Here is a 12,346-nt window from a genome sequence, read left to right as displayed (position 1 = left end):
GTCAAACAAATTCAGCTAAGTAGGTATCCAAAATATGGTGGCTTGTCCCACATTGTCGCCTGTGCCTCCATTTTGCAGAAGAATTAAGGCTGAATATACTGAGGAAATAAATGCTAAAATTTTATATTATCTGTTTTCTCTCAAAATTTGGGCATGTTTTAAAAATATAAACTCACATGGCAGTCAGTCGTATACAAGCATAACAAATTTTGTGTAAATATTGTGAACCATTCTTTATGGTTGCTCTGTATTTTTAAAATACCAGCTATTTTTAATGTGATGAAGTTTTTTTTATTTGTTTTGCACTGATAGTACATTTTAGTTTTAATTATAGCCGCCCAACCGGTATAGTGGTTAGCATTGCTGACTGCTGTACCGGAGAGCCCGGGTTTGAATCCCTGTATAACTTATTTTAGGGTTAATCTGTATAACCTACAAGGGTTGCCAGTTGTGGTGAGATATCTAAGTACTCGTCATAGTACTAAGTACCAAAATTTTTTTTAAATAAAAAGCCTGAAATCTTTATCCTAAAACTTAAATTTTCTCTCTTAAAAATGCTTATTGTTAAAAAAAGTATAAATTAGTGTTTAGAATATCTCTTTTTTCCATAAAAATTTGGACTTATATTTAGAAAATGCTTTTTCTGATGTGTGCATTCTTGTTTATTTTATCAGAATATTCCAGTGCAAATTTGCATAATTTATTAATTTTCCAATTTAAAGAGCTATTTCTATAGCCTTCTTTTAAATACATACAATGTCAGCATTGCCAGCTGTCTCGATTTCTGACTGTACTGCTAAGCCAATTTGCAATATATTTCTCTCGACTTTCTCTTATTCTTCAAATCTCTCACAATTTTTATCTAGCTTGGCTTAATACTTCGTTATTTGCACCCAAAAAAGTGATTTTGGAAATCTGAAAATGTAAGTTGTTTCTCTAGATTACACACAAAGGAAAATAAAAGTATTATGGCATGCTTCTGCTTTGTTTATGAGAGCACTTGCATCCGAAACATCCTGCTTTAGTACTTCGGTGAACATCAAATGCTGCTGTGACCCATTTTGCATATATAGCCAATGAGCACAAAGCAAGATCAAGGTTGTTGTTTCATTTGTCTTGCTGCTAAACAGTGCGAGTTTCATGTGCTTTCAAGAAATGTTTTTAGTTATGTAGGCAACAAGGTAAGATATTCATGTGCACTGTGCAAAAAAATAAAAAAGGGGGCGGACAGTTGTATATCTCCCATTCTACTGGGCCGATTGCCGAAATTCAAAATGCGTTTTTCATGTCTCGAAACCGAGACTTAGGATATACAAGGTAACCAAAAACGTTCTTGCTATTTATGATATGACATTGGAAGAATGAGCCCCAACATAAAAATAGTCGCGAAACATGACGATGAAGTGGTTAGGATGGAAGTCTTGATATTGACCAAGCATATATAAGTGCATTGCATCGGTACTTCAAACATAACTCAGTTGTTTGCTGTACGATTTTAAAGTGGGCCTGCCAGCAGAAGAAGCAAGTCGCCGAATTCGCCAGGTCTTTGGGGATAATGCCAGTAAAGAAGGAACTGCTAGACAATGGCTCCAGAGGTTCAGGTCAGGGGATATGTCTCTTAGTGATACACCACGCAGCGGTCGCCCACAAGTGCTGGACGATAAGGCCCTGAGAGCAGCCATAGAGAGGGACAGTAGCCAAACATGTGATGAGCTTGCTGCACACTTCCAGGTATCTGATGACATGGTCAGACTCCATTTGCATCTCATGGGAAAGGCATAAAAGCTTAGCCAGTGTGTACCCCACTCACTGTCCGATGCAAATAAGCAACATTGTGTCTCTGCCTGTTTGTTATTTCTTACTCGGCACCACAAAGCATCCATATTTGATAGAATACTCACCAGCAATGATAAATGGGTCCAGTATGGCACACCACGGGACCCTGTGCCTCACATTATGAGACTTTATCTCCACCCACGCGTGATCATGCTCTGTTTCTGGTGGACTAGTCGCCAAGTGGTGCACTAATAAGCTCCTGCCAGTGGGCCAAACCATCATGGCAGGCATGTATTCACAACACTTTGAATGTGTGCATCAGGCACTGATGCATAAAAGAGCCAGTATTATAATCATAAGGGTCAATCATAATCTCCTCCATGACAATGCGAGGCCGCATGTGGCTCAGGATGCCAGAACACCATCCAGTGACTGGGCTGGGGGACCCCATGTACCATACTTCTCAAACCTCGTGCCAACAGAATAACCATTCCCTTCCCTGGAATACCATTACCTTTTGTAGTCCCTGGACAACCATCTGCATGGGATATCCTTCAGCAACTGGCCAGACCTCGAAATGGCCCTCATGGACTTCTTTCCATCCAAGACGCCTGAGTTTTACCACTATGGCATCGCCTAACTAGCCAGTCGTTAGCAGAGGGCATTGGATGCCGATATTGATTACTGTGAGGATTAGCGGTGATTATTATTTGTTTATGACCTTTTTTCCTGACTATCCAAAACGGCAAGAATTTTTTTGGTTACCTTGTATATTAGATTTATATATAGTATTATTCTAGTATAGGTATTTTGATACAAAAATCTGACTTTTTCTGAAATGACATACCATTTTTTTCCCATATTTTAAATCTATGACTCAGATTATGCCTAAATATTAAATTTTGTGTGAAATTTATGGAGAAATTCAAAAATTTATCTTTTTTTTTTTTTTTTTTTTTTTTTTTTTTTTTTTTCAGTTTGCTCCAAGAATAATTTACTTGGCAAACTTCTTAATTTTTAGCAACCTATTTTCCTTTCCTTTTTTCATTCTAGACCAGTTCGGGGAAAGTCATTGTTCATACTTTTAAATAATTTTAACAACGCGTGTAAACCGCATTTGGCATTATTATTGCTCAGGAAAAAAGATGCTAAATTTCAAAATGCGTCAATATGTAAATTCATGTATATCTTAGAAAATTTTATGTAACATAATGTTTTGCAGGTGTGCCTAGAAATACATCTACTTTAAGATGATGTTAAAAATTTTGTAGGTTGTTTAAAAAAATTTATAAAAAATATGCCAATCATATTTGGATTAAGCCTAAATTTCGAATTCTGGAAGGAATCAAGTAAATTTAATAAAAAAATGCAATGTATTAATAAATATGCATCAAACTCAATTAGCATTGAGGAGCTAAAATTTTTAGAGCTAATTTTCTAAAAACTACTCGTGTGATTTATACAAAACTTGGCACTTTGGAATAATTTGAGTTGTAGAATTGAAATATGGATAAAAATTGGCATAATATTTCAGAAAAAGTCTGATTTTTATGTCAAAATACCTATATTAGAACAATGCTATATGTAAATATGATACATTGCTAAGTCACGCTTTCGGGACATGAAAAACGCAAGTTGAATTTCATCACTCGGCCCAGTAGAACTGTAGATATAGAACTGTCCCCCCCCCCCTTTTTTAAAAAAAGCTGCTGTGTACCTTTCAAAAATTGTACACAGGTGATTTTCCTTCCATTATTTCGTCAAGGAAATGTAATACATTTGCGATGTTTTCTGTTTGTTTTCTAATTTTTTCGATTTTGTATGGTATAAGGGCTGGTGTTCTTAAACATGTGCATACACAAAAACACAAGGATGATGCCAATTGTATAAAAAAAAAAGCTGAAAAATTAAATTCTTCTGTGAAAGCAAAGGACCAAAATGTAATTAATGCAGAATGCCTGTTTCTCTACCTTTTTACTGAAGGGCACCTTGCCATTGAATGCATTGGATCATACTACAGCTTTATTTAGAAAATTGTTTCCAGATAACAAAACTGCTAAGAAATACTAGAGTTCAAAGACAAAAACAGCTGCAATTGGTAAGAAATGGGTTTGAAAAATAAATCTTCAGCTACTGATTCCATTATCACAGCTCCATTCTGCCCTACTGATGCAAATATGTGTTTGATTGTTTTTTCTTTTTTTAATCCAGGCTCTTAAGAAACTGGATGTAGTTTACTTTATGCCCCCCTCTTCAGAAAGACATCTAATTGTTAAATCTCTAAAATTAAATTAGCACATCTAATTGTTAAATCTCTAAAAGAAAATTCAGTTGCTCTGGATTATTGTTTAGCACTGGGGACCAACAATGCACCATTAATGGTAAATTGGGCACTGGTGTTGCAGTCATCATAAAGAAAGAAAGTTCATATTTCCAAATTATGAGGTATACCTATCACATCTTAAATTTAGCAATTGCAAAAGGGCCAACTCTTTTACCAATAAATGTGGATGAACACATTGTTTTATTATTATCTTGAATTCTAAAAGGAAGGAAATATTGAAACAATTCCAACAGTTGCTTAATACTGAAGTAAAAAAATGTTTGAAATATATATGTACATGCTGGTTATCTGTAGAGAAATGCTTATTTGGAATCCTCGACCAGTGAAACTATATGCGTTTAAGAATTAGTAAATAACTATACTTTCAAACATTAATTAGTTACTATTTAAAGTTAATTCATTGTGAAAAATGTAATTTTGTTCTGTGTCTTTTTATCATTAAAAATATTTTGGTTGTTTAGAAAATTCTCTTGATTTCTTTAAGAAAATCTCCTGATTTTTGTTTGCCGTAGGTTGGCAAGTATGCAATGCTAACTTCCGTAAAAATTTGATGTTAAGCACCATGCCCTGTGTGAAAATTCAGATATGGCAATGTGCATCTTGCATCGTTGTTTTAGTGGGGCTACTGTAAGAATTAGCATTATGCATATATAATGAGAGGCTAAAAACCAAGTAAAATTCCTTGCGAGTGCCTCCCTCCTCTCTCTCTTTTTTTTTTTTTTTTTCCTTTAAAGTTTTAGAGTAAACTACATGTTATAAATATTTATATATTTAAGATAAAAACTGCTAATATTTGATCACCAATATATTGATTTTTGTTACCGACTGGCATTTTCGAGAAAATTTCGTTCACCGGCTTGAGCCATTTCATTTTTTTCACTTTGCTGTTTAGTTAATGATTTTAATCCAATCCTACCTAACATTTTTTAAATCTTTATTATCCTAAGTTTCCATTTTCGTTATTATTTCTACTAACAGAGTGTCCTACTCTCTTGTCTATTGACTTCCTTAAGGTATAAATATGTTCGTAGCTTAGTTTTTCAGTTGCAGGTTTCTTTCTTTGCTCCTGATCTAGAGGGTCTTAGTTCGCCCTCGAAATCGATAGAGTTTCTATGCTAAAATTCTATGCCTAACTCTGGATGTTGCTTCACTTTTATCACCACTATATCTTTGGATAAGGTATATTAGTGTTTTCCTTCTGTTACACTTGGAAAAGCTTACCGTAATTTCCGGAAGAAACACTGTGGCGTTTATGTGTTTAAAACTTAAATTTTCAGCGGGTGCGGCATTTCTAGCCATGCGGCGTTTAGGTGCAGAAAAAATAAAATATTTCCTATCATGGTCATTGTACATAGTTTGGATGTCCTTGTCATTGTACATAGACTGATGCTGTTCCCACACAAAAGACCACTCAGTTGCTTTTTGCGAACATTATTTTGTTTACATTCTTTCCCTTGAATGCAGCAACATGCCTTATTCACCCTAAACAGGATCTCAGAACAATAACATTCTTCCCCCTTTCAAATCAACATTCTCATCAGTTTGAATAGTCTCTCTCCTCTGCCATTCGATAAATCTTCCAGGACTCATCCTCTCCTCACCCCTGCCTTTTCTGCAATGTTTTTCAAAGGCGGACAAGACTCCACCTGCCTCGCAATAACGAACTCTGACGTATTTCTCCTTTAGCATAAATCAATTTTTCTTGCATTCTGCCAGATACAGATCCCATTTTTGGGTACAAGTACTGGTTGGATAGCTTTTAAGTAAGAAGGGAGCGGAACATTTTTGAAAATGGCACCTAAATAGAACAGAAGCTATACTGCTGGTTTTAAGCTTAATGTAATTTCACGTGCCGCAAATGGGGACAAGCTAAAGCCGATGATCATTTTTAAACGAAAGACTATTCCGAAGGGAGATTTTCCTAATGACGTAATTATTTGTGCAAACGAGAACAGCTAGATGTGTAAAACAATCATGCACGAGTGACTACAAAAAGTTTGCCAGTGTTGTAAAGGATCTTTTGTCTAACCAAAAGGGTTATTGATAATGAATTCCATGCATGCTCATTTACTTGAGTCAGTGAAAACCAGATGTCAAAAATTGTCTACGGCCGTAGCAATAATTCCTGGTGGTTTGACAAAAATCTTACAACCATTAGATTTGTCAGGTAATAAATCCTTGAAAGCTGAAGTCCGAAAGCGGTGGGAGTGTTGGATGAGTGAAGGATTGCATACATATGCCAAAAGCAGTAAAATGCGTGGAGCATCTTATGAAGAAGTTGCAAAGTGGGTAGGAAGTGCGTGGAAATTGGTAAAAACATCGTCAATAATAGCAGGGTTCAAAGAAGCTGAAATTATATCTTAGATAAAGAGACTGTAAACCAAGAGGATGAGTGTGACGATCTGGAAGACTTGAACTTAGGTCAGGATTTACTAAATCTTAATTCAGATAATGAAGAATCAGATGTTGTTGGCTTTTTATGATGTATAGTTTGCTGTAATTCCTTTTGTAAGTAAAATTTAAAATTTCCTTTTGTCATCTAAATTTAATATTTCGTTGTTGCAACATTTTTTATAATATAGTCTGAGTATTACAAATATGGACTTCTTTAGTGGGTAAACATAAGTATATACGTGAACTTAAATACATTTTCAACATTTTTTACCTTTAATTTATTTCTGAGTTATGGTTTCATTTCATGCATTTTTCTTAACTGATATATGTCATATATCAGAACTTAGGTTGACATTTCGAATCTATACGGCCCACGACGATGTCACGCACAATTTGATCTATTGCAGTGTTTACGCTGATGCAGCGTTTCTGTGTAATTTTAATTTTTTTCCCACCATTTTTCTCGAGTGCAGCGTTTACGCTGATGCGGCCTTTCTTACAGAAATTACAGTATTTCATTTTTATATATTTTATTTGTACACTAAATAATGTAACAGAAGATATTAACACAAAACATTGCATAGCAGGAAACTTAGAACAGTTCTTTAGTACTGCCATTCAAACTGGAAATTTTTACTGCAGCTACTCATGTCGTAATAATATTGTTGCCACTCAATTTTATGTAAATAATTAAATAAAAATTGCCCTTTAACAAGATTTATAATTTTTGGAGCTCAATCATTTTTTTTAACATGTACAAAATTGTTTTGCCATCTTTTGTTATGTAGTTTTTTTTAAAAGAACACTGGAGCAGCATTTCCTCAATTGTTTCAGCTAATTTTATCAAATCATATAGAAAAGTACTTACTTTTGTAAAATCCCTGATTTCAATGTACATAGTTATTGAAAAGCAGTACTGTAATTTCTTATGAAATGTTATCATAAGAATCTTTATCATATTTATAAGCTAAACTTTAATGCAAGGATGAGCTTACATTGAACGTAATTAATGGTGTAAAGTTAATTCACCTACATTTAAGCAAGCATCAGTTTTTGATTAACTGTATTTATTAACACATGCATGTAAATACATCAGATCTACTTTCTCATATATGTAGAATAGTAAATTGATGTAATTTATGTTAATTAAATTTGATGTAAATTATATTTATATGCATCCACCTCTATTTTTCGTTCATAGTACCGTAATTTCGCACGTATAGTCCGCAGACACGATTTTATATAAAAAAAAATTTAAAAATTGTCAGATAGTCCGCACCACCGGATAGTCCGCGGACTATACGTCCGAAATTACGTTTTTTTAATACGGCAATATTCCCATGCTTTTTAAACACATCCTTTTGTTTGCGCAAATTTCTCACCGCTTTCTTGTCCACTTCAAAATAACGGAGTAAAATCCTAGTATACGGTGCAGCCTTGGCGCGACTTTGAAAATTATCGCCAACACCAAAAATGATCCAAAGAACATCTATATATATACTATACACGCATAGTATATATACTATATACATAGTATATACTATGTTTAACTATATATTTTCTTTGAATGACCCGTTAACTACTCATCGTATATGTCCCGTTTTTACTGCTCATCATAAAGTCACCAAAAGTAGTCAAATCCCGTGTGCACCGGATACTAGGATTAAACCAATAACGGCCCGCTTCTCTATTTCCATCTTTTTCAGTTTTCTCAACTACCTCTCAGCAGTAAATCTCCGGCGATGTTTCATCAACGTTAGCGAAGACGAAAGACAAAATACGAAAACAAAATACTGTGCAACGTGCTATCCTCGTGATAAGTGGTAATGAAATGTGACCTTCGACCCCACTCACTCGGTGTTGCCAAACCACGCTATAAGTAAACGAATCACGCTTTTTTTTCATACTCCAGGTACTTGCTACTATGGCTCCTAAAAATCGAGTTGACGCATCAACTACTTTTCCCCCTCCCGGCAGTTGTGCTAAAGCAGTGCGAAGGATACTTGGAATCTCACATTTTTTTTATATTTGATAATCGGCAGTTCACGACAGCGTGTTTTTTAAATTTCAACAATTTTAACCGTGAACAACCAGCGTATTATCCGCACTGGTGGATAGTCCGCAGCTTCAAAAATTCACATTTTAAACACAGATAGTCCGCGGACTATACGCGCGAAATTACGGTAATTGAAAGCAAATTTGAATGCATTGGAATTATTTTGATATGTTGCCAGTAATATTATTTCTTATGTAATTCTTTAATTAACTGACAAAAAATTTTACTTTTAAACTATATTTTAGCATTGAAACTCGATTCTTATGTGTGCTGAGTTACATGTCTGGTTTTCTGTAGGTAAATATTTATTGTTCTGTTTCAGGTATTGACTCATTATAAAATAACAGTGAAAATACTGGACAGTTTTGAAGAATTCACAAAGTATGTGCAAGTTTTAAATATGAATATGTGGAGTAATGATAATACAAGGATGGTCTGCTATTCTTGGAACTCTCAGATTTTCTCTGAAAGATATATCTGTGAATCTGCTCATTAAAAGATTTAGCTGCTAATATTCTATAGATAAGCATTGTAAAAATTGTAAAAAATTACTAGATTTGGTGATGCAGCATTGTTTGACAACTTTCCAAATTTTTTAATCCTATTCTATGGGTCATCAGTTGATTGATTAATGCTACAAAAATGTACAATGATAAATGAATGGAGAAAAAAACGAGATATACATATTCCGTCATCAGTTTGGTTTAGTTGATTATGGCAAAGCATGCAGTACTTATTTGCCTGAGGAGAGGGATACTTTTATGGATGAATTTAATGGTAAACTGGTTCATGTCCACATTACATATGGGAAAAACCATGAAAACGCCCTTGCAGCTAATCCGTTCTCTGGGATTTGTACCCAGATTGAACTACCAGTATTCAGCAACTTTATGTTTGGCAACTGGCAACTTTATGCTTTGTGGGCTTCAGCAGCAACTTTATGCTTGGTGGGCTTCTGGCCATATCAGTGCACAAGAACTTAAATTGAAAGGTTACTTAGTACTTACTGATGGAAATTTCCTTTGAAAACTGGGACATGATGTGAAAAATTTCGAAAATGATCTTCCTCTAGAAAGATGCACTTCATGGGATATCTACCAACTTTTATGAATTTTTGTAATTTTTATAAGTGTGTGTGTGTGTGTGTGATTATGGCAAAGCCTTGAGGACTATCTAAGGGGAGGAATGCCTTCGTGGAGGACTTTCTAAGGGAAACTGGCTCGTATACACGTTACACATGGGGAAACACCCATGCAGCCAGCCCATTCGCGGAATTCGAACCTCGGACCAAACTACCAGTCTAACTTTTGTAAGAAAGTTGCAATTTAGGGAATTTTCATAAGTGCTAGTATGCATTTGGGTTAATACTGGTATTCTGCTCTTTTTAATGTACAAAAAATTTCATTCTTTTCTGAAATTTAATATTTTTGCAATGCTTCCTCAAGTTTGGCCATTTATCTACACTTCGGTGATTTGCAAATTTCATGATGATTTTTTAACAAACGTAATATTATTATGATACCATTAAAATAATGATAATGTATTCAAATTGCTTTTCTTTAAACTAATGTCAAAATAAATATTTCCATCTGTCTTGTTTTAAAATGTCTTTTATTTTGGCAAATTACATATATCAGGTTTTTAAAATTTTAATTAAGTTATTGAATGGTATAAAGCACACTTGCTGAATTACTTATAGCAAAAGGTCAATTGTCAAAGAAGTATATATTCATTCCTGATACATTATTTTCCATTTCCTGTAACAAGGGTTTTACCCCAATAATTGTTTACAAATATTCAGGTGTAAATCACTTTTCTTTAAAATTCCTTTGCAGTTTTTGGAATATTTCTCAAAAATCAGATTTTTACTCTCAAAAGAGTGTCAAATATGTAATATATATATAGTGACTGTATGTAGACTGGGGTGCAGCAAAAAATATCAGATCGGTAATTTGTATTATATCAACTGCATGAAGTGAGTTGAATTGAAAGTTTCGCATCTACAAAACTAGTTAATTTACATCAGAAAAATTCAACAGAATTTTCAAACTGATCTGATTGAACCTTTGTTTGTGACTGTTCAGTACCAGTAATACTTCTGCATTTGAAGTATTGTTCTCTTGAAAGAAATCGCATGGAAATTGGCCTGTTTTTACAATATTGAATAATTTTCGAATAAGAATTTTTCCAAATTCTGTTGTATTTGTTTTTGTTGAAAGGTTGAATCAGAGATGTAATTTTAGGAAGAAAGTTGAGAGGTGGGAAGTGTTTTCAAGAGGTATGATGTTTTGAATCAAATCTTGATTTTAAAAGAAGACTGGGTGTGTACAAGAAACAACGTTAAATTTAGAATGGTTTTGATATACTCTTGTAATAGCTATGTTTTTGATTCTTGTGTACCCATTTTTTTTGGATTTAGAAGCAGTAGTCTCTCTTTTTTTTTTTTTTTTTTTTTTTTTTTTTTGTGTGTGTGTGTGTACAGTAGCTTTAAATTGTCCTCTTTATTCAGAAAATAAAGATGCATGTCATTGAACTGATAGATGTAACAGAGGGTATCTAATCCATATTAAAGTTAGATTGATTTGTGGTACAATATTTGATAATGGGTTAGTTGCAAGTCTCTTATGGTAATGCCTATATCATATATGAAAATGCAGTTTACTAAATATTTTCAGTGCTCTGTTGGAATGTCATTTTCCTGCTCTCAGTGTAAAATTTTTATTTAAATTTGCTCAGCCTGGCTGAAGGTGCAACATTCCCAGCTTCAGAACATTTAGAACAGGCCTGATTTCATGTCAAAATCATGCTCATTGATTCTATACATTTTTGGCATCTTGAATTTTTTAAAATATAAGTATCTGAAATTCCTTTCCCCCCTTTTGTTTTGTTAACCAGTTTTTGGAGTTGCATCTGCTGCAGATTGTTCACCCATTAGTTGTATTTTGCAAAAACAGTTGTCTGTCCCTGCTAAAAAAATTACAGCATTTGCCTTTAAGTGGATATATAAAAGGCAGCATCTATGAAGCATAAAGAATTGAATTACAACTAAAAGCAAAGGACAAGTGGCAATGTTTTTCAAGGATCTGAGTTGAGTTGGAGTTGAGTTCTATTCCTTCGAGCGCATAACAACAAATATCGGTCTTCATTGCTTGTCGTAGCAGTTGGCTATCCTTGGCTGAACCTTCTGGATGCCAAATCTGTGGTTAGAAATTGTTGCCAAATGTCTGTGAACCACAAAAAGAATTAACCTTTAGCAATTTGGGCACTTCTATCTGACTTTGTCCTGCGTCTAGTCTCCCAGTAACTCTTCATCACAGTTTGCCTGAAGATCATTTTTACGAATTGGTTATCCCAGACTTCTTATCTCAGGTTCACAGCAAAATTTGTGGGCTTGCTTCTCACAGATGATGTGTTTCTGTTGCAGCACCACTAATTTGCATACTGCAGTTTTACTCAGCAACTCTTAATTGTCAATATATTCAAATTGTATAGAAATTGGCTTATTTTTTTAATGCAATTTTGCTATTTTTGTGATTTTTCCTCAATTTTTGAAAAACCAGTGTATTTTAAATCAATTTAAAATTCAAGCAAATGTAGATCATAAATTTGTTGAAAACATTAAAAAGTGTTTAAGTTAAAACATAAAAAGTACCGGAAGTAAAGGAATACACAAAAACTGCAAATGCTTCAACTGGACCACATATTATTAAAAAAAGGTTGATGTTAAACCTATGTAAATAGGAAGTTGAAAAATTATGATCACAATATTTTGTGAT

The 12,346-nt window shown here is 34.0% G+C and overlaps 1 protein-coding gene across 9 annotated transcripts in view; it reads left to right on the top strand.

Moving 5' to 3' along the window:
* The window catches only part of LOC118188896 (serine/threonine-protein phosphatase 6 regulatory subunit 3-like), a 172,014-nt gene that overhangs the window by 73,106 nt on the left and 86,562 nt on the right, over positions 1-12,346 (top strand). For all 9 annotated transcript variants that reach the window (XM_085810027.1, XM_085810029.1, XM_085810028.1 and 6 more), the window contains one exon: positions 8,893-8,951. In XM_085810027.1, coding sequence (XP_085666153.1) covers positions 8,893-8,951 — 59 coding nt within the window. The remainder of the gene's footprint in view (positions 1-8,892; positions 8,952-12,346) is intronic.

Source organism: Stegodyphus dumicola, chromosome X2 (genome assembly GCF_044657685.1).
Source record: "Stegodyphus dumicola isolate Sdum_Otavi_A_Nest chromosome X2, ASM4465768v1".
NCBI classification, from domain to species: domain Eukaryota; kingdom Metazoa; phylum Arthropoda; class Arachnida; order Araneae; family Eresidae; genus Stegodyphus; species Stegodyphus dumicola.
This window is presented reverse-complemented; position numbering and strand designations above follow the sequence as displayed.